Source organism: Athene noctua, chromosome 5 (genome assembly GCF_965140245.1).
Source record: "Athene noctua chromosome 5, bAthNoc1.hap1.1, whole genome shotgun sequence".
Taxonomy (NCBI): domain Eukaryota; kingdom Metazoa; phylum Chordata; class Aves; order Strigiformes; family Strigidae; genus Athene; species Athene noctua.
Window position 1 is genome coordinate 19,799,350 of NC_134041.1, and position 21,767 is coordinate 19,821,116.

The 21,767-nt window shown below is 39.3% G+C and overlaps 2 protein-coding genes across 6 annotated transcripts in view; both read right to left on the reverse strand.

Moving 5' to 3' along the window:
* The window catches only part of ABCA4 (ATP binding cassette subfamily A member 4), an 85,891-nt gene extending 68,657 nt beyond the window's left edge, over positions 1 to 17,234 (reverse strand). For both annotated transcript variants that reach the window (XM_074906592.1, XM_074906591.1), the window contains exons 1-6: positions 17,110 to 17,234; positions 11,633 to 11,769; positions 8,092 to 8,184; positions 4,211 to 4,304; positions 3,545 to 3,686; positions 1,924 to 2,063 (exon numbers count right to left, since the gene is read on the reverse strand). In XM_074906592.1, the coding sequence (XP_074762693.1) occupies positions 1,924 to 2,063; positions 3,545 to 3,686; positions 4,211 to 4,304; positions 8,092 to 8,157 (442 nt within the window). In that variant the 5' untranslated portion in view covers positions 8,158 to 8,184; positions 11,633 to 11,769; positions 17,110 to 17,234. The remainder of the gene's footprint in view (positions 1 to 1,923; positions 2,064 to 3,544; positions 3,687 to 4,210; positions 4,305 to 8,091; positions 8,185 to 11,632; positions 11,770 to 17,109) is intronic.
* A 2,221-nt stretch (positions 17,235 to 19,455) lies between these two features.
* The window catches only part of ARHGAP29 (Rho GTPase activating protein 29), a 53,648-nt gene continuing 51,336 nt past the window's right edge, over positions 19,456 to 21,767 (reverse strand). For 3 of the 4 annotated variants that reach the window (XM_074906599.1, XM_074906598.1, XM_074906596.1), the window contains exon 24: positions 19,456 to 21,397. In XM_074906599.1, coding sequence (XP_074762700.1) covers positions 20,511 to 21,397 — 887 coding nt within the window. In that variant the 3' untranslated portion in view covers positions 19,456 to 20,510. The remainder of the gene's footprint in view (positions 21,398 to 21,767) is intronic. The other variant, XM_074906600.1, reaches the window with a different exon arrangement.

Below are 21,767 nucleotides of genomic sequence, written 5' to 3' on the forward strand. Positions count from 1 at the left end.
TCACATAGCATCAACAGACTTTGGTAAAAAATGCTTGAAAAGCGCTAGTTCTTCCAGTCTTTAGAAAAGACAATTGAAACGGATAGGAGCAGCATGTATCATACTGACATGGGGAATGTAGCTGTAGACATCTCCACATAAACATGCACAAATTTGCTGCTGAGTATCTCAATTCTGTGAATAAAGTAGAATCTTATCAGTTTGACAACTAAGTTCCACAATTCCATCTCCAATAAGCATAATCTGTCCTAGGGCTACAGGGGCTGAGCAGAACTTCTTCAGTTGCTCCTCTGTGTATTTATTCAAGCAGTAAACACTGAAAACAATAGTAGTGGCCTGTCTCTTATTCTCACTGATGCTTTTCCTGGCACCCAGGCATTGCGGAGGAAAAAGCACAGGACAGGAACACATATCGCCAAATGTGTTGTGCAAGGGGGAACAAGACAAGGGAGGAGGACTCAAGAGGTAGATCTGGTTTCGGGAATAGGGAGAAGGAGCAGTCTCAATTCTGACATTTGTTAATTTTTCATTGTTTCAAGTTTGCAGCAATAAATATTCTGTCAAGATTGTTACTTACAGGCAATAGCAGTAAGCCACACACAGATAACTTAGTCAATTCTGCTGTACCTTTTCCTGTATGGAAAAAGGTATCAATTCACATTTTATCAGTCTAGCTCCAGAACTGACTTTGTTATTTGTTTTCTGAAACAGAAGATTCCAAATATTTGTGTGTGTGTTTGGTTTCTTTTTTTAAAGTAAAACACATTTAAAAACCCCACATATTCTGAAACAGCATTAACATGATATTTCACAGGAGTGGGGAGGAATGTACTCTATTTTCCAAGTTCTGAGTAAAACTGATACAGGATGCAAAGGCAAGTTCCTAGACCATGGGGTGTGGTCCCTTAGCAATATGTTGCAAACTCAGGGCATGTCATGCTTTTCCTCATGTCTAAACAGACGTGTTTTGTTTCTATAGTTATGTACAAATTACAGTTCAGATTGTACTCAATTTCTCATTGTTTGCATGCTCAAGCATTTTGATTGTCTCAGTTATTTACAATGAGATAGTCCCTTTTTTAATTCTAGTTAAAAACCTTTAATAAGGTAGTGGAGCATGTGTATCAGATGATTTATACACAATTTATTAAAAATACAGGGACAGTGACTATTTGATTTTATTAAGAGTATTATTCTTGTGGCAAAGGACTTGAGAATGGGACAGATCAATTCTCAAAGCCAGTCCATTTTTGTGCCTTTGGCTTTATGAGTATATTTTCAAATTCTGTTCTTAAAGCCCAAATATTAAATTAAAATTTTATTATTAGGCCATTTCCTATTTTTCCCCAGGACTATGTTTTGAGTTTGGCAGGTTGTTTTAAGTAAAAATTGAGTCATATAATTTGAAATCCTGTTTATAAGAAGTATGCACTGCCTTTTCTCTCTAATCACATCATCAAAACAAGAAGAGTTTCCTTCTTCACTGTTCCAAACCTATTTCAGCTAACACCTGAAACAAAGCTCTTCCCTGGGTTATGCTTCCAGTATATATTCAGGCATATGCCTAGTTTTCCATTCTTCTGCATCTTCCAGTAACATCTTCTTACTGTTTCTGACTCTAATAATAATGAAATCTCTTTATTCACATGTTTTGCTTTGGGTGGTGAGATACCCATGTTTTTGAATTTTGTTTATCTTCTTTTAAGGAAGATGGTTGTGAAATTGAGCTGATTGTCTCCTTTCTCTCAAATGAAAGGTGTTTGTTGCAACACTGGACCAGTTTTAACTTACTCTGCTTACTGTTAGAGAGGGTAACAGCCACACATGAAATAAATTACCATGTTGTCAGTTTGCAGAGTAACTACTAGTCAGCTCTCAGAAGGAAAAATTCAGTACTCTAAAGGATACAGACAAAACAATTACCTGCAATTCTTTCAGGATTAGTTCTTATTGTTTCCATAAACTGAGTCATAATATTCAGTTCTTCCCAGATTCTGCCAAGGCCACGGCTTTCAGGGGCTTCCAGTAAGAGCTCCTGAGCATCTTTATATACCCTTGCAAGGCTGAAAGAAGAAATAGTGAACCAACAATAATTTAAGACTGATGCCTCTTGAGAACCTTTCACATAAGAAAAAAAAAAGTGAAGTTGACTTTCTCTGCATTAGTATGAGGAAAAAATAAATCATTTTGTCCTCAGTCTTGAAACTCAAAGCTCAGTTTTGTTGTGACAACAGAGTAGTTTCAGGTGGTGTGGGATTCAGTTAGATTTGGAAGTCCACAGAAGATTTAAGAGGACTACTGGTGTTGCAGAAGGTTGGCTTCTCATATACTTTCTTCATTAGCCATGCTAATCTTGCTGGGGAGACACCATCTTCCCCAGACAGCATTCATCTCACAGCTATGGTGCAAATCTACTCTGGTTCTGGCCCAGGCTCAGTGCCAGGAGTTGGATGGGACACTCTGGAACCATGCAGCCCTGCTCAGCCAGGGAAGTGACATGGAATCACTCAGACACAGAACCCTCACCCCTTTCCTGGCTCAGTCCCCTCCAATGTAAGGGTGGCATTTAAATCCTTTCAAAACAGTTCTTCTAAGGAGAGGCAGAAAACAGGTCACAGGCAGCTGTTCACCTGCTGGTTGTGGGTTAGAACATGCAGTTCAAGCAAAGATGCAATCAGGTCCTGCATTTATAAGCAAGTACTAGCAGGAGGGGAGGCTATTACAGTTCTTTAATGGTGTTATGTTTTTCCATACATGGAATGGTATATCTCAGTCCTCATGTCTTATTTTAGCTTACAGGAAACAGCAAACAGGAAGGACTAAATTCTTTCAGAAAACACAATGTATTTGCTTCCTCTGTAATGTACTGAATTTATTCTGACTCACAAAGGGCCAGTTTACACTGTAATAAGCAACTAGGAAAACCAGAATGTATAGAAGACAGAACCCCCTAGCTTCACTGTGTGACTGACTGTACCCCACAAAAAAAGTCTAACTATTTTAAATCCTGTTCACTAGGAACAAAAGGTCAAATGCTAAATTAACTCCAAGCTACAGACTTACACATGACTGCAGCTTTAATGGCCTTAACATTGTTAGCACATGAATTTTAATCACTGGATGCACCAAAGTGGACTATTTGCAAAAGGATAGATTTTATTAAATGAACACGTTCCCTAGAGACTTGTACAGCTGATAACTTTGGGGCCCAAGGGCCCAAACCTACCATCATGAGCTGTTTCAACTTTGCTGCCCATTCTTGAAATGAAATTGATATGCTAGGACTGAAAATTTTTGTCTTCCAGTATTTGCACCCCACTGCCTTCTTAAATGCTCACCTTTCCCTTTCCATTCACACCATTGAACATTTATTTTAAAAATATCCCTCAGTGCACTGGGGGACCTTTCTAGAAGATACTCCATCCTGTCTCCTTGCATCATGCATGCCCATTACTGCTCAACAGGTGCCAAGAGCTGGCTACCAGCAGTTGCCTAGCAGGCCTGTGTTAATGCAACCCAGTCTCCCACATACAGCTCTACTTACATGGAATTGTTGTAGTTGGACACAACACCCGGACCCTCTCCATGGGTTGGGCTGCGGAAACAGGGATTGTTCATATTACAGAAGATACCATGTAACCATGGCAGCGTTCCTGCAGATGGCATTGCCTTGTTTGGGAAGTGACCTAGAGTATGGAAATGCAAATTATAAATTATTATGTGCCTTTTTTAATGTAGTTTGTGTGAATCTAAATAGCACGATGGGTTGGCTCACTACAGAAGGAATGCAATGGAAATCATATGGGTTTCTCTTTTACTAAGCAGAAAAAACCAAAAAGTCACAGATAAAAGCAATATGGCTATTTTCAACTGAAATAAATTCGAAGCTAACTTTAAAAAAAAAAAAAAAAAAAAGTGAGGCAGTAGTTTCTCAGTAACAGAATTGCAGAAGTCTACAACTTGTTAGAGTCTTGAGACCTCATGTTAAGTCTGACCACAAAGTATCTCAGAGGAAAACTAGAGCTTTTTTTTCCTTCTCCTCACTGGTAATTTTTACAATATATTCCTATAACTAAACTACCTCAAGTAAAGTCTGTTCTTTTGCCACTGGAGAATAATACTTGACAAACAGGTCCCAGTATCTCTGTCTGAGAACTCTAGCCATTATCTAGCACAAGTCAGAGCATTAAAACATCTTAGATGTTCTTACATTCATGTTGGTGATACAATGGATTAGCTTTCCTCAGCCAAACAAGGGCAAGAAATAATGACACAGGCCATATAAGCTCCACTAGAAAACGAAGCTGGAAAAAAAAAAAAAAAAATTAATTCAAAATAAATTTTACAGATGAGCCATGTATAGAGTCATGAAGTGACTAGGGGGCTGAGGCCCCGTCTCACAGCAGCAATATCCAGTGCAACATGTGCCCATGCTTATCCCTTGTCTGTTTCACCATTTGGAAAGGACACCCAGGAATAGCAAGGATTTCATCAGAGCCCAATGAAGCATCACCATTAACTCAGTGGCTTCTCCACCTCTTCTAAAGAAATGCTTAAGCATCCTGACTGAGGTAAAAAGAGATGGCAGGTAGTACTAAACTGCCAGATAGATCAGATATAATTAAAAATAGTTTTCATTCAAAGTGGATGGCTCTTTAACAATACAGAAAAAAATTATTAGATGCAAGAGAGAAAGTGTGGGGTTTTTTTTCCATGCTTTTGCAATGCTGGGCTCATTAGCAGGCTGTCAGTGCACTGTGCTTACCCAAAGGTAAAACACTTTACCATAAGCTTACATTCTTTGATCTTTACTTTTGCTTCTTTTTGACAACATTCATTTCAACATAATTAATTTTCTAACACAGGTAGAAATGTATACATTAAGATCAAACACCTTATTCAATAACATAAAAGACCCCATCAAAGGCCACTTTATTGCCCAGGTCTTTCAATACACTTAGAACAGTCACCAGCTCCCAGTCATGACAGAAAATCAAGGGCACTGCTCTACCACAGAGCAATATCCTGCCTGGTTTTCAGTCTGTTTCCTCCACTCCTGTGTTTCAGTTTATTTTACTGCCTCTGTGTGTTTTGGCTACAACTACAACCCTTTGATCCTGTGACACAGGCTTTGGGCTCAGAGGACCAGTTTTGGGATTTTTGTGTCCAGCCACGTGGCACTTTTTCTCCTCCCTACAAGAACCAGGACAAACTCTCTCCAACACCGGGGTTGTAGCACATGCACAGGAAAGCCCTCCCTGCCCTCTTCCCTTTGTTCCTGCCTCCCTGCCCAGGCACAAAATATTTAACAATAATGTGTACAGCAGCAGAGCCACACAAGATGGGTCATGTGTGAATGGTTTTTTCCAAACTGAGCCATGCAGGGCAAAAGATACTCCACACCGTAATTAAGAACAGGTTTTTGGAGCTGCCCTGCTTTTTTCCACTATAACTTCGTGTAATCACTTTAGTTAAGCATAGCTTATGCTTACAGCAAAAGGGTAGAAAGCAAACAAGCAGCTGGCAACCATTTCTCATTTCACACTTTTTCTCTTAAGGCTTTCTTTTTTAAAATAGAACAACAACAAAAAAAAAAAAACCACCACAACCTAGGAAGTTATGCATGCCTGATATTTTTAAAGCCAGACACAATCCTACCAGCAGCAAAGAGCAGATGACACAGTTATTAGAGAAGGAAACCTGTTATTGTACAGCTCTTCTCCTTGATAGATGTTGTGCACAGCTCAGCATACAGACCCTTCTCAGCAGGGGTCCACAAGGTCTAATTAACACCCCTGGCCATCCATTTGATAAGATATTTGGGACAAGCACTACACACCCATAGACTCAGAGGGGTAAGAACTCGAGAGATTCCTTGGTTGTCGTCTTTGCTGCAGAATTAATCTGGGTTATTGCTTAGATGTCAAGTCTTACTTCATTCCCAGGAAATACAAAATCTTAAGACTTGAATTCAGTAATTTCTGCCTGAGCTAACTAGTTTGGAAGGGATTAAAGGCTGAAGCACAAAGGAAGCTTGCTTTCAAGCTGGTACACAATGTGTCATGCGATGACGAACCAAGTGCTTTTATAGCCCTCTGATTCTTTCCTGTGAACCTTTTCCCAAGGACACACAAGTGTATCAGAACTCACTTGAAGGATCGGAGAGCAGCTCATAAGCCTGCAGAACCACAGGCAGAAATCCCAGCAACATAAACAGAGAAATGTAATATCCAGATGGAGCTGTAATGGACCCAACACAGTGATAAGACCATATAAATGTGACAAGCTTTAAATTGGCTGTGGATCAACTGTTAATTCTGTAATGAAGTCTTTCCTCTTGTGAATTAGTTTAGACTCAATGATAAACTTGAGTAGACGATTGGATATGCCTTCACTCATGGTACTGCATGATGGTTAACAAAGAACCAGCCGATTTTCTCAAAACATGTTTTATAGCTACTTTTAACATCATGGATTTTTGTTTTGGCTACCTCATTTCTCTGTGTAGACAAATAAGCAGGTAGGTTTATACACTTAGAAAATGAAATTATTTTTACTGACTGTTGTAAAATGTTTTACTCTGAGTGGAGAAAAATATTCCTCTGTTGTGGATTAAATCACAAGCTTAAAATGATCATCACAGAGGAGATCTCTGACAACACCAGGAAACACCAAGTTAGCATTTTTGAAAATTCTATATGAAAAAACACAGGAAAAAAGAAAATTCCTAAAACCCAAACAGGTACTTTGGGTCCCACATCTGAGCAGTTTTGTCCAAATGAAATAGTATTTCATACACTGAAAATACTAAAGAATTACATAAAGAACCATATGCTAAAAATTAAAACTCAGTGGTTTCCAGTTCTCTCAGCATACACATTTGAATATCAGAAAGACGTGGATTTTCTTGGTTGTTTGTTTTGTTTTTTTCTTTTTTTCTGAACTTGCAAATCAAACTACTACAGCCCCTTGACAATCAGTAACTGAAATCCAGCTTCAGTTTGGTGTAATTTAAGGTCAAGTATGGATTGGTGACTTGCATACTGTATTAAATCATGAGCTGGCAATGGTATATGCATCAGCTCTTGATGGCAATACAGACCCTAGAAGAAAGTCTGCTGGGAAGATATCAAGGAAAGGACATTCAATTTGTCTACGAAAAAAATCAGATAATCCTTTGATCCTGGAGATTTCAGCACGTGAGTTGTTCCTAATGACTAAAATCAGGTCAGCATAGGTAAGCATTTCAACTCACCCCATGGTTCAGTTTGACCCTATTGATCTCTGTCATTATGGCAAAACTGTTTTCATGATTTACAGCCTCACAGATGCCCTAATGTATTTTTTTATTATTTTCCGTTTGAAACAGGTAGTCTATCTCTATAGGACCTCAAAGGGACTTCCTTTGCCTGGAAACCAGGCAAAGTGACTTCCTTTGCTGGACAGAAGTAGTTGCAGTATGTCAGATGACCAAGACCTCGTCTGAGGTTTTGTTTGATGCTAAGAAAATCTGGCTTAAAGAAAAAGAACAACAACAAAAAGAGGAATGACAAAACAAGGTGGAAAGTAATAGATAAATTTACTCTAAGACAAAGTATCATAAGATCTAAGAGGATTTGAAAGGATTTAAAATACTTATCTTATTTTCACTTATGTCATTCAGCCATATTAAAAAAGGCAAAATCTGTTTGAACATTAGGGCCCTAAACCTGATTCATGTCTAAGAGCAGCTGGATGTGAGAAGCAAATCTAAAATTAGGAATCAAACCTCCCAGAGCTGAATGGTGCTCACCATGTTTTCTAACAGCAGATCTTTTTATGTGAAAATACAAAAATATTACTACCTACAACTCTTCCTCTGGTACACAATGCTATTTTTCAAAGAAAACCCCAGTACAAGTATTCAATGTTTAGTCTGTAAAAAGGAGTTTTGCAAATTGCACCAGACAAAATCCTACACAGCAGGCCCACAGAAAGATCACATTTGATTCTTCGAGGAATTTGTGATTTTTAGATGCTGATAAATATACCAGTCACTTTATCCTGTGGAGTGTACGGTCCAAATCTGAAATCCAAAGACTAATACTTTACCTTCTGTCTTTTACGAAGGATCCAGTTCTTCCACAGTAGAAGTCTGACTTGCCTAAAGAAGCTCATTCTTCTGCATCAACACTTCTGGTTAACCTGCGGCAAAGGATGCATTGCCATTTCTCAGCTGACAGCTGAAACAGACCTCAGAGCAAAGTAACAGCTTTCTGTTCTTATTTTAAGATTATGTTATCATAGAGATTGGTTCCTTACATTGTCTGCACCATTTAATTTTGCACTTGATACACTATCATACATGAAATATCGTGGTTTTCCTTTGTTTGGAGACTGTTTCCTCCAACACATTTATCAGTGCCAAAAAGCAATAGAGAAGAAAAGCATTACTTTTGAATGAAAAAAAATATCATTAACATTGAATCCAGCTATTAAATTGGACTTGCAAGCAATAAAAGTAGTTAATTGTTGCATCATTTACCAGATTAAATCTGTGCTTTTAAAAGTATTTTTTCCAAGAAAAGATGGATTTACAATTGAACATCAGTTTATATAAAATTGTTCAGTTATTATGATAAAGACAGATTAGGTTTTCCATTCAGACACTATAAATGCATATTAACACAGCTTGAAATGGACTTTGTAAAGGCAAAACCATTTTGTTGTAATTTTATTTTAAAAAATACAGGATCTCCTATTTTTATGCTTTTAAATTCAGCAACTCCCACTACATTTTGGTAGTGATACAACAGAATTTAAACCATTGTATGCTCTGTTTTCTAGGTTCATGAGTCACTTTAATCACCACTAACTTCTACCTTCAAAAGGAAAAAGAGAATTTGACATATAAATCTAAATACTAGATACAGGGACCTGTGAAAAAATAAACCACTTGAATTTGCTAACTGTATCAACCTCCTACTTTACAGCTGCATTATGGGATTTAAGTGATTGAAGAGGAGTTTCTTCATGAATGGTTAGTAACTGGAAGAGCATGGAAAAGGAAATGGAAATTAGATGTTGGAAAGCACTTTCTAATAAGAATGGTGAAGTAGTAGAGCATGGGAGGGCTGTGGGGCCACCATTGCTGGAGATTACTCAATTCTATCAAGAATTACACAGGTAAAACTGCTCATGGATTACAGGATTTGTTGAGTCTCTCTTGCCACTATTCTTCTAGAATTTTGTTTCTGGAAAATCTATTAAGTGGAGGAGATTTTGTTTGATTTCAAGAGACAAGGTTTGGAAAACGTTGAAATATTTTGGCCTAATGTGTTGATAAATCATTAGTTAAAAGCATTAGATAAAAATCAGTAATAATTATTTGACTGTTTCAGAAAATCATCTCAGGTCTACATTTGTGAACTGAAAAGGAATTTAGACCTCAACCAGGGAGGAGAGTGGCCAGCACTGGGGAAGGGCTGGCACCAGCCCTGACTAACTCTGCTGGAAAGGTATCCTAAAAAATGTGCAGATCTCTTCTGACATACTGTGCGTAGAGGAGATGGGAGCACGATATTTAAGGCCAAATTTAGCTAGAATTAGGCAGTACTGAGATCCTAAACATATGTAGTGTAATTCAGAAGGGGACCAGTTTTGTTCCGGGAGATCTAGCTTCACACTGAAACAGGCTTCAGATCCAATCAACCTATTACAGGAGGAAACATTACTGAAGTCTTGACATTGAAACTAAAGAACTGAATAGAGAGGAATAAGAAATTCTGTATCGAACTGGCTATATGATAGTCCCTCCAGAGTTTGCCACACTGCACTTGTGCAAAAAGGCAGCCTACCATGTAGTAACAGGCCCATTTTGCAAGCCCAAGTGTCAGAACACAGACATTTATTTTTTCAGAGCTGACACCAATCTAGATTGCAGAGTGTACTCAGGAGATAGAAAATGCTAAATTTCAACACATCCAAAATTTTTTCTCCTTCACCAAGTAATTGAAAAGAAGCACACGTAGTTCTTACTCTGACATTTACTTAATCCAGAGCATGTCTGAGCAGTTAGTTGTTGGGAGGGTTTAGAACCCAGGAACAAAATCGGCTGAGCATCAAGGAAAGACAATACTTTTGCAGTTTCACTGTGGCAGCAGGTTCTGCAGGTAAACAGGATGATGGCTCCTAAGAACATTCTCACATGGAAAACTGCCCTATATTGGTTGCAGGCAGCTCCCAGGCAGTCACCAACATGCAGCTGCTGTTAGTGTGGCAAGCCTGCCACTCCTCAGGAGTCTCCAGCGAGATTCCCTTCACATAGTTGCCAACTATGGGCAGTCAGATGGTTTTCTGACACTCTCGCATAACCCAGGGCTCTGCAACCTGCCGCTATTCTGAAGAATGAATCCTGCAGCTGAACAAACAAGGAAGAGCCAGTTTTGTTGCAGCTCCTCTCACCTTCCTCTAAACCCCAGGTGGACACTGCAATCTTTCTGCAACAGCTGTAAAAGGAAATTCAAGCCTTCATGACAAGGCCATAAAAATCTGTAGTCTTTCCCTGGCCTGGCCTCTCCTCTTCCTCCTGGCTCTTTACTGAGCCATCCATCATTAAGAGTTACTATCTCAATGAGAGATTCCCTAGTAGTATAGTTTTATTTCATGTTCTTAAATCTCTCACTGTGTATGACATACCTGCACCATCCTGTAATTTTCATTACTATTAGCAGGAAAATTTGTAGTGCAAGGCCATAACTGGGATTAGGACTGCTGGATAAAATGGTTGTTTGCATTTGCCCTGGAAAATCTAGCTCTTTTTCTGCGACTAAAAATATAGTAGTAAAGAAGCCAAACCAATAACCTTGGGGAAGGGCAGTAAATAAGGTTATCCAGATTGTGCTTGCTGTTTAACCTTTAAGGTGTTTTGCATTAAACCTTGCTAGTTACATTTGTTGATAGCGATGGGGAGAGATATTCCTTATAAATGGAGTGACTCAATGAGAGCCAATCTAATTAATAGGCACAAAGTGCCAAAGGAATTAACCTTTAGAAAGCAACCACTAGGTTACTACCAAGATTAAGATTCTGCTAAATGAGTCGGAATTTACAAGTACTTTTCCTTTTGGCCTAAACCAAACGATTTCAGATATGGCATTAATACATGAAGTGCAATCAACATATAAAAGAAAGATTCTGTTTTGTTCATCAGACATGTTAGAATCAACTCTAATTTTAGGATAAACAAGAACACATATTTCCCTAGACTGCTTTGTTTATAAAACCTTCACTATGAGCTAAAGTGAAAGAACCTTGCTTTTCTAAGTGGAATCATTTCACAAATGTGAGTGTTACAGTGTATTAATCTTATACTGCTTAGAAATCTGGATTAGACAGGTGAACACGGGATAAAAGTGTAGAAAAAAAAGTACTAAAATGATGTAATCAGAAGACACTGGACAGATAAGTCTCAGATTCTGTAGCAGCACAGAATAAATAAGGAATAATTAATTTTCAATCCCAAAATATCCTTTCCTATCTGGGAACTACTCAGACTCACACAGAATTGCATGGTTAAGATTCAAACTCTACTAATTTAAGTAGAGCAAAACACTAATAAAACAATGGATTAGGAACATGATAAAAATAGTACCTAGCACTAATGTCTTGAGAACTCCACTTGGGCTCAGGAGGTGCATGAACTTCTGGAGTGACCAGTCATGGTGGAGCTCTATCTTCATTCTTTAAAGGCAGCACCCTGCTCACAAAATCAGTGCTGGCTTGTGACAGCTGCAATTAGAAACAGCACAGGCACCACAAGAAATTCAGTTTCCAAAAAAGCAAAGTTCATTAACATAGATATTAACCCCTTCCTAAAACCAGAAAAAGTCCCCCACATGTATGAACTATTCATTCAGTTTTTCATTAAGAAGGGAATGCAAATTATGAGTGTTGTTATTTAAAATGGCATATGCTTGCTGCCTGAAGACAACAAGCTCAAGGAATGTGACTTATACCCATGGCATATGAAAATCTGTGTTTTGTTAATTTTCCTCTTGCAGGAACTGTTTTCCTTTCCAGGAGGCTGATTGTAAGGGCCAATAAAAATAACTTGATTCTATCACCAGCATACTACTGAAGTATGGGAAGACTCCTACAAAGCCCGAACTCAAGAAAATAAAACCCAGCACTTCTAGAATTTTTTACCTTTTTTTTTTTTTCCTAGCAGTTCATGGAATAATGATTTGCTGCATACGTTCAGAAAGAAAACTCAAATATTGTTGACAAAAGACAAGAAAGTGAAATAAGTAATTGGTTACATCAGTTACTACCACCAGTTTTAATACAGTATAGTAAATACAAATACTGGTTTTAAATCAGTAGAAATACATTTAATTTTTATATTTAAAAAAAAAAATCTAATTTCTCCAAGTTTAACCCTATTCAACCAAGTTCAACATCCAGGACAACATCAGAGAAAAAAAAAAAAAAAAGAGTTAAAAATATCTTTAAACAATGAAGTAATAAAAAAGGTCTTTTCTACACTCTTCTGGCTTTTGCACTTCAGCAGGGAAATATGGTGACAGATTTTATGACCTAGACCTTCTTGCTAGACAGCACATATTCTAGTGTTACAGCTGGAATCACAAAAAGGTGTCTGGGTTAGGAATGAAGTTAACCATTTATTTCTCAGTTGATAGCACGGGAGGCTGAAGAAAATCATGCAGTGAATCAGATACTTCTACATTTTACTTTATGTATGGTAACAGTGAGATGTGGAAATGACATAAGTAAATTAGCATCATGAAGAGTAAGGTTTCATATCTTGACTGGCTGCCAACAACAAACAATAGCTCCTCCCTGACTATATCCTGGAGGTTCAGTAGAACACTCCCAGTTTCCAGATTGCAAACAGCAGTTAGCAAAGTATTTTCTTACCCTGCTTACACTGTATCAATTACACCTTATTATCAAAAGCTATCAAGAATTTCTCTTGAGTATTTATTTGAGCCATTGTCTTCTGAATTTAATCACTACCTACAATATGTTCCTGTTTTTTCTGAGGAGCCTGAGCTCCAGGGTTACTGACATATCACAGACTTCCTCATTATCGTTGGGTTAAGAACAGTGCAACATGTTCTTAATTCTCAAATTCTTTAATATTATCATGACAAACAAGTATCACCCTTGGTAACTTTATTAGCAGATTCTTTCAACTGTATATCTGCTTATATGGCCTTAAAGAAAACCGAAGTCTTTTTCAGTACTTCAAAATTTACCTCCTGGGATTTTCAATACTTTCTCTAAGCTCCCCTTGTTTCATGAAGGTGGCACAAGAGCTTTTTTCTATTGGAGACAATGTTTTACAGACAGGGAATTTCTTCCAGGCTTTCAAGACAAATCAGAACTGCAGTAACTGGAGAAGATGGTATTTCTTCAATCCATTCATTTTCACAAATTATTCTGACAAAATTAATATCCTTGCTGTTCTTGTACTTCCCTTGTGAAAGGCCTGGGAAGTTTGTTCTTATGACATCTGCATGTGCAGAAATACAGGTAGTTCCGTACATTTCTTCATGGGCAATCACTCTCTAAGAACAGAGGCAGCGAGACATAAAAGTAACTGTTTCACAATACCACTACAATAGGAAGAAAATTTTAATTCTTCTCATCTTCAATTCTGTATTTTCTAGTTAGCAAGCTGCAAGGTCACACAGATACACATTTAGCTAAAAACAACATGACCTTAATGTGTGTTGGGACTCAGACCTCCACATATGCATTCAGAGAGCTTTTCAACCAGCTCTGTCCTACTTCAACTAATATTTACCAGATCAAGTTACCTATTAGTATTAAATGGCTCATTTCACATCTCCAACATAAATTACCCCCAAGTATTATGGTCAGATCTAGAAGAAAAAAGCACTGGGTGAACAACAAATTCTTTATAGATTTTCATTTGTAAGGGTGAAAGAGACAGCAATGCAGCAAAACCTCCTCCCATCAGTGCTCACACCAGGCAATAGCTCTGTATTAATTATAGCAGCTTCCCTCACTGCCTCGCTGTTACTGTTCTTGCAAGTAGAAGTTGATCACCAATCCAGTCTTCATTGTTTAAAAAAAGGATGTGGCAGTGTTTACCTGTTTCTTCCTCCTTCACAGGGCTTTGGGAAGACCTTTGAGAATCCTCCATGAAACTTCGTTTCACTAAATTTAACTATCTGGTTTTACATCAGACCACAGTGCAGCTCTGAGAGCAGAGTGCTGCACTCAGCACACTGCTTCCTTCCCAGCACCATCTCAGGACCTTCAAGCCTCTGCACAGATTTGCCACCTAAACCACTGCCTTGAACCTGGCTTCCTTCGCAAAGATGACATGGAAACCTCTTTTACAAGTGGCTCTGATATAATTTCTGTTGGACCGATGTTCATATCACTGCTGAGACTCACCCTCCTACAATCTTGACAGAGAAACAAAGGGCTTTGTAAAGCTATGGAGGGAAGTTCACTCCAATTAATGGCAGTGCAAAAGCAGAGAAACTAGTGCTGCTGTAGCTGCTCGGCTGTAGGTTGTTTTTTATCACTACGACTAAGTGTGAGACAACCAGATAATTCAGTAGTTTTATTCAGCAAACAAACATTTCGACCCTGAGATTCTAAGACAAGTTATTTCAAGAAAATGGATCATTTTTTTTGCTGCCTGCATGTACACAGAAAGCTCTAACAGATTAAACTAATCTCTCCTAATGAGATTTTTTACATCACAATTGGATGATGGTAGGACATATTTGTTTTCTATGTTCAACTATATCAGCTGTGCCTGTGACCCATTTTTGCTTTATAAAGTGTGGGATCTTTGAAAATAAACAGAGAAAGCTTATGTGGGACCTATCATTTCACACGGGAGGGGAAAATACAGTTCAGTTTATGGAGCACACTGCACTATTTCTCTGACAGCTGTCATTATCACTCAGGGATTGCCTAATGATCTGTAGTTCGTTGCCAGCAGCAGCAAAAAAGGAGGTGTTTCATTTATGTGTCATTGTAATGAAAGCAATGAGTGGAAATAGAGATCTAGTGATAGTTCTTGCATTATGCCTACAACAGATACCTGATTACATAAAACTTCCCTGTGATGTACTTCATGAACAGCTATATGTAATACATAGGGTCATATGCATGTTCTGTTACCTCCTCACCTACATATGCCATAGTTTTAACAGCTATATTAAATACCAGTGTTTTATCCAGGCTTCTTCCTGACTTTTGACTACAAAGTCAAATCTGGTTAAATGCTGTTTGTCCAGCAAATTATAAAAACATTCCTAGTAAACTCTACAACAACACAAACAAAGATTTCTCTAAAATTCATATAATTTAAAAATTAACTGAAAAGATAGCTTTGAAAATATGTACACTCATGTGTACTGGGTGTGCTCATGGGCCACCTTCTAATTTACAGGCATAATGCTTTCCACCATCCAGTTTCTTAACTGGGCGAGATGTTCTTTTTTACAAATGCAGAAGAGCTCATCCCTAGACACAGCCTCACTAGAAAGCTAACACAATTAATGCTAACACCGTTTTGCCCAGGCAAACTGTAGGAGTGTGTGTATAAACAAATCTTATATAGAAATGGATATACCTGTGTGTGTATAGAGAAAACTATACATACACAGGCTGGAGTTTTCTGAGTTCAGATACATTTTGCACGCAACTATCAGACTGCTGGGGAAAACCCAAAGTTGAAGGTTTTATAATTGTTCCTAATGTGTTTCAGAGGCCTCTGTTTAAGATCTAGGTAAGGAGTGACCTTAAGGACAACAATGAGAAGTTCTGACAAGCTTGAGTCAAATGATATTTCTTGGATATGGCTGCTGGTGAAAAAAAACAACCAACCAACCAAAAAAAAACCAAACAGGAGGCTGAAAGTGAGGAAATGAGTTGCACTGCCTGAATACATGGCAAAGAACAAGCTGCAAAGAAAGAGTGCACAGAAGCTGGTGAAAGCTGTATTTAAAAGGTTGCTGAAATAATGGTTCAAGGGGAATGCTGACAAGAAATCAGAGAGACTAACCAAAGGCACAGTGAAATTTCTGTTTGAAAGGTGTATTTCTAAGAACCAAAATCAGAATCAGACTCTTCCACACATTGCAACGTGGCATCTTACAGATCCTGTCCATGTGCAAACCCAGTAGTGAGGTGATCACCCCAATCTGTGGTTAAACAAGCACAAAGCGCACCAAGTGCTAACTCCGAGAGGTGTGTTTTCTACTTCTGGTGTAATCCAGTTTACTTCACATACACACTCTTCCGTCACCCAGCAGCATAAGGGCTGAGTGGGGATTTTCCTAGCATTCACCTTCCTCAGGCATTTTATGTTTTGGAAGATTTTCTTCTACCTGTGAGTTAAAATGCTTTTCAAAGATCCCATGCATCTCTGAATTCGAAACAGAACTCCTCTCTCTCTCCAAAGATAAATGGGCATGCAGATAGAACATTTTATTCAGAAAAGCTTGTCTCCAAAGCATCCTCCTGTGAAACTTATTTCTATGTTGACATGTTTATATAAAATTGCATTGTTTGTAAATATCACCCCCCCCCCCCCCACTTTGCTAGTTGAAAGTTGTTTGTCCCATTTTCCCAACATATTAAGTCTATGGGTACATTGACAAGTGAGATGGCCCAGTAAAAGCAGATTTATAGTGAAACAGTGAGTGCTGAGGATCCATCACCCACACACTTCATGTCTGGGGTTTACTTCAGATGAGCTTCAGTCTGGCCCCATGGACTGAATGTGCACTAGCAGCTGCAGCACATCAGCTACACTGCTAAGGCACATGTTCCAGTTTAGTCTCATCCAAAAAGAATCTGAGATCACTGTACCTTGAACCACAGCGGTAAGCTGAGAAGTCACTTAAAAAGTATAAACATGCTCTGAACTAAGTTACCAATGTTAGCATATGCACACTAACTGCCTTCCAGGAGCATTTTGTGTCAGCTGTCAAATGAACTCAATTAGGCCTCTGATACACTACAGAAGCTAAAGAATTCATGGATTTGCATGTAAAACAAAGACTTCTTAAATAGAAGCAATAAAAATCTGGAAAATTTGTCACAACAGCTTACCTTATGTGTGAGCAATGCCGTACTACGTGAAAGGTTTCTGAAGGAACGTTCAGCTTGGCTGCAAAGAAACACATATCTTAAATGCAGTTTGCACTTGCAGAATAACACTGCTCAGTTGTAAGGAGATTGTTTTAATCCCCTGGTTGATACAGAACGGCTCAATCTGTGAGTTTAAGGACTCCTGAATAAAAATCCTCCCAAATATCCAATATAACCAGCCCAAGTGCGATTAAGTCTGTAAGGAAGCTAGTATTTCTGAAGGTATTTTTTCAGATCTGAACAAACCCTGTATTTGAAAAAATAGTCTCAGAAGGGTAGTTCTGGTAGCATTAGGGGCCCTGCTAAACAAACAGCTGTCATGACTAATTAGGTCAGCGATTTATGGAAGTCGGTACTCTGCCAAAGCTTTAAGACGGATGAGGCAGTGCATTACAACTTCAGAAAACGCAATTACCAAGAAAACCTGACACAGGTTTGCTTCCCCAGCAGATAAGCCGCAGGGTGTTGGGACTTTGCATGACCCAGAGCCCTGTCACCTGGGACAGGTGGGTGGTATTATTGCAATTCAGTCGGGGTGAAGCCATTTCAGACGTAAGACTCGGGAAATCTGCATCAGAAGTGAAACAAACAATAGGAACCATTAGTAACATTTCCAGTCAAAAAGAAAGCCAGAGTCTCTTCCACTAGGCTTAAGGCGCTGCTGCCGCGGCCGGTCACGTCCCGCCTCTGGCGCGGCCGGTTCCTCACTGCTCTGTCCCACGCCGGCAGGTGGGTCCGCCCGCGGCCGCCCCCCCCCCGCCCCGGAGTCCGCTGAGGCGTTTCCTCACACGCAGGGGAAGGCCTCAGCGTACCGTCCCGAACAAAACGCAGCCTTGACGTCAAGGTGTAAACTTTTACAAAAATTCAGAAATTAAGAAGTCACACACTGGCCCTTAAACCACTGCCTCCCAGCTCCCCCAGAGGCTGCCCCGTTCCCCGGGCTGGCGGGAAGGTTCCGGAAGCACCTCCCGCCCCCACACCGCGGCCCTCCTGTGGTGTCACCACCATGGGTAGCAGGGTCACAACTCTCAAATAAGCCTCAAAGGTTTTCATTTCACAAGAAGTGCACTTGCTCTTTCACCTATATTGCATAAAAAGCGTCAAAGACGTAAAAGCAGGGACATAATCTCTCAGAAGTGATTTTTTCATAGAATAATGTTGTTTTGTGAGACACCTACATGTACACTGGCATGCAGAAGGGTGCTGCGCTCTCCTGCTCCCGGTGGAGCCTGCCAGAAGCTGCCTGGCTATGGGATACTTGAACAAAGACCCGAAGGACATTTAAAACGGCAGAAACCTTTTACACTAGTAAAACATGGAAGCAGATGGTACATAAAAAGCAATATGTTAACAACCAGTAGTAACCAGTATTATGACGTGGTTGAGAAACACTCTTCTGTTTCTCACAGACGAATCCAAACTAGGATTATTCTCCACCTCAGCAGCCTGCTCCGGGGGAGTACTGGAAACCCTCCATCCAGCTAGATGAACAGCTTTTATTTCAATTTCTTAAGCCATTAGCATATTCAGTGTTAGATATATGCTAAAATATTTAAGAATATAGCGAGATAATAGATTTAATAGTAGTTCACAAATTAATTTCCCATTTTATGGCTCTAATCTATACTGATAATCACCAACCTTTCACAGCTGTGCTATGAGGTTCTTCTACAATGCCTATAATGTTTCTTTAACACTATTTCTGCTCACTAGTTACTTGTGTGGGGTTCACTTCTCCATTCTCAGAAGTGGAACAAACTCCCACCTACCTCAAGAAGCCTTTATCCTCCTCTTATTTTATTATGCAACTCACTGTACCAGTCCAGGCAGATAGCTGCACCTGGCATCTTCAGCTTTTCTGTACTATGAGGCAGCTCTCCAAAGAAATGGCTCCTAGCACAGCCATGAACCATCCAGTGGTAGCATGGCCTCTGCCACAAGCGCAAGCCATGCTTCCATGGAAATGTGAAAAGGAATCAGAAGTTCAGCACTGCGAATTTAGTATCTTTTGTTCTGGAAACTAAAATCAGGTTACATCCACTGAATGCTGTGTGGGATTTTGGGGTATTTTCAGAAGATGGGCAAAGGGTATGGAGTAGGAATGTCCAGTATATTTTATGCTGTAAAAACAGAAAAGTGATTCTTTTCTGTCCTCTGAGAGTCCTCTTAATTCTTTTATCAGTAGAAAGTACCATGCTAAAACACTGTACTCTACAGAATGTGAGAAAGGGTCAAGATGTAATCTCATTAAGCAAAGTGTGCCACCCCCCATCCCCAGAAGACAGATGCACCAGAGTACTACACTACTGCAAAGGCCAAATGTCTGTATTTTAATAAGTTAGAAGAAATCCAGATATAGAAGCCATAGAGTCACTGAAATGTTAACAAGTTAATCTATTTTAAAGCAAATGTAACACAGTGTACACATAAAAACCATTTAATACAAAGTGAAAACCATTAGATGCACCTACTAATGCAGACTTTTGGTTATTTTCAGCTCTTTCACTGAAACCCAGAAACAATGCTCTTCATTTCAGTTACACCAGGTTACATGGTGAAACTGATCTACAGCAAGCAAATCAGTGCCTTTTCATTCACCTGGGAAAGACAGCACCACTGCAACTGGTAGTCTCTCCAGAAGGGCATCCAAACAAAACAGGCTGTGCATGTTTGCCCCACTCACTAAGCTATACAAGAAAGCAGATGTGGATTGATTGTTGCTTCTCAACAGTAAAGCTCAGTAAGTGCATCTTTGCTGTACAAAAAAAAAAATATTAAAGTGACAACATAGAAAACTGGCAACAGATAATCATGTCTGCCTAAAATATACACATATGATACATAATTATGGGCCATGCTGGCCAGTACGTAAGTCTATTCAGGAGCAAAGCTTTAATTGCACAGATTAGAAAACTGAACAAATGCTTTTACAGAGCAAACAAGCTTTGGTTTATGCTTAGACAGTGAACATTAAACCTTCCACTTTTATTAGAATGTCTATGATGAAAAATGGCTCCTTTCACTGCTACATGCAACAGTTGTTTCTCTATGAATAAGCACTCCATTCCATACAAAGAAATGAAGCTCAGTGTCTTATTTAATGAACCCATTAGCTGTATCTAGACTGGGAATGCATTAAATCTTTACAAAAAGCTACTGAATTACAAAAAGTTTGACTGACTTCCTTCCCAATCCCCTAGCACACCCACCCCCCCACCCCCCTTTTAAAATGCTGCATATATAAAAATAACTCCAATATGGCACAGAAGTGGGATTCTCAAGGGAAGGCAAAGGATAAAGGGGCAAAGGGAAGCCTCCACTGGCACCATCAATAAATTGCATGCAATCCAAGAATTTGCACCCTATACAAAATGAGCTTCCCTGTGTTCCAGTTCTTGGATCCTTTTTGGTCTCAGTCTCTGGTAAGTAGGCTTCAGATCTGTGGGGTGAATATCCTCTGAGCTATTTTTTTGTTCATTTGTGTTTTGTTCAGGATCACCTGATGGAAGCGCAGAACTCCTAGCCAGTTTCACAGTATTATCCTGGTGAAACACAGAGCTGGCACTGGTTGCTGCACAAGCTTTAGCAAAAGAACCCTCTTCATTTTGTTTTGATTTGTTAGAGGGTGGTTCATAAAATGTCCCTGGGGGTGGCTGCAATGTTCTTGGTGCCCTGGAGGCATCAGGACCATTCCCTTCTGTTGCTGTCCTTCCTGACCTGACAGAAACAGAATATGGCTTACTAGGAAGCACGGCATTAGCTGAATTGTTACCAATGCTGCATGATGGAGATAGGGCACCTGCAGTTCCACTCTCAAGTGCTCGGTTCTCCTGGGGTACATTAGTCATAATCATAGCTGTCCTTGCTGTGATATCGTATTGTTTATATTGCTTGTCCCAAGTTTTTCGCAGTGTCTGGCTGTCGTAACAAGGAAGTCTGCAGCAGGTATTAACAGCAGGGAATGCCTTCACCTCTGAAACTTCTTCAATAGTAGGGCTTCTACCAAGCTTCTCTGGACTTACTGCTCCTGTATTTCGTGAATTTCTTTCATTCAAAACACATGGAGGAAGTATTCGGTCTACAGGCAGGCTCACAGGGCGAGTAGCTGGTTTTGTCCTTGGAACCCGCAATGGAACTTTGGTAATTTGACGGTTCGGTTTTGCAGGAAGTAAGTTAATTTTACAGCTGTCTTCACCTAGAGAAACAAATGAATCACCATCCCTCTCTGAAGTTGGACGCGCAGCATCACCTAGAAACACACAAATAAATGTGACTGGATCTTTGCACCAAATATAAAGAGAAGTCAGGAAGACTTCTGCCAACAGAATATGGACTTTATTAATGATCCCTTGACAGCTGGTATTTTAATGGGATGTTTTTAGGTATACCTTGTATACATACTAGAGTATCCTACTCTAACCAAAAGTTAGCATTAAAACACATACTGTACAGATGTAACCAAGTAAGGCAGTGAAGAGAAAACAGGCAAAGAGACACTGCCCTTCTTTTTTTTTCAGCTGGTGCTTTCCAATCCCTGAATATTTTCAGTTTTAATAAGTTTCAGAATGTTGCACTGTTAATGTAGATGACGTGACTGAACTGTTAACACCAGCTGCAAA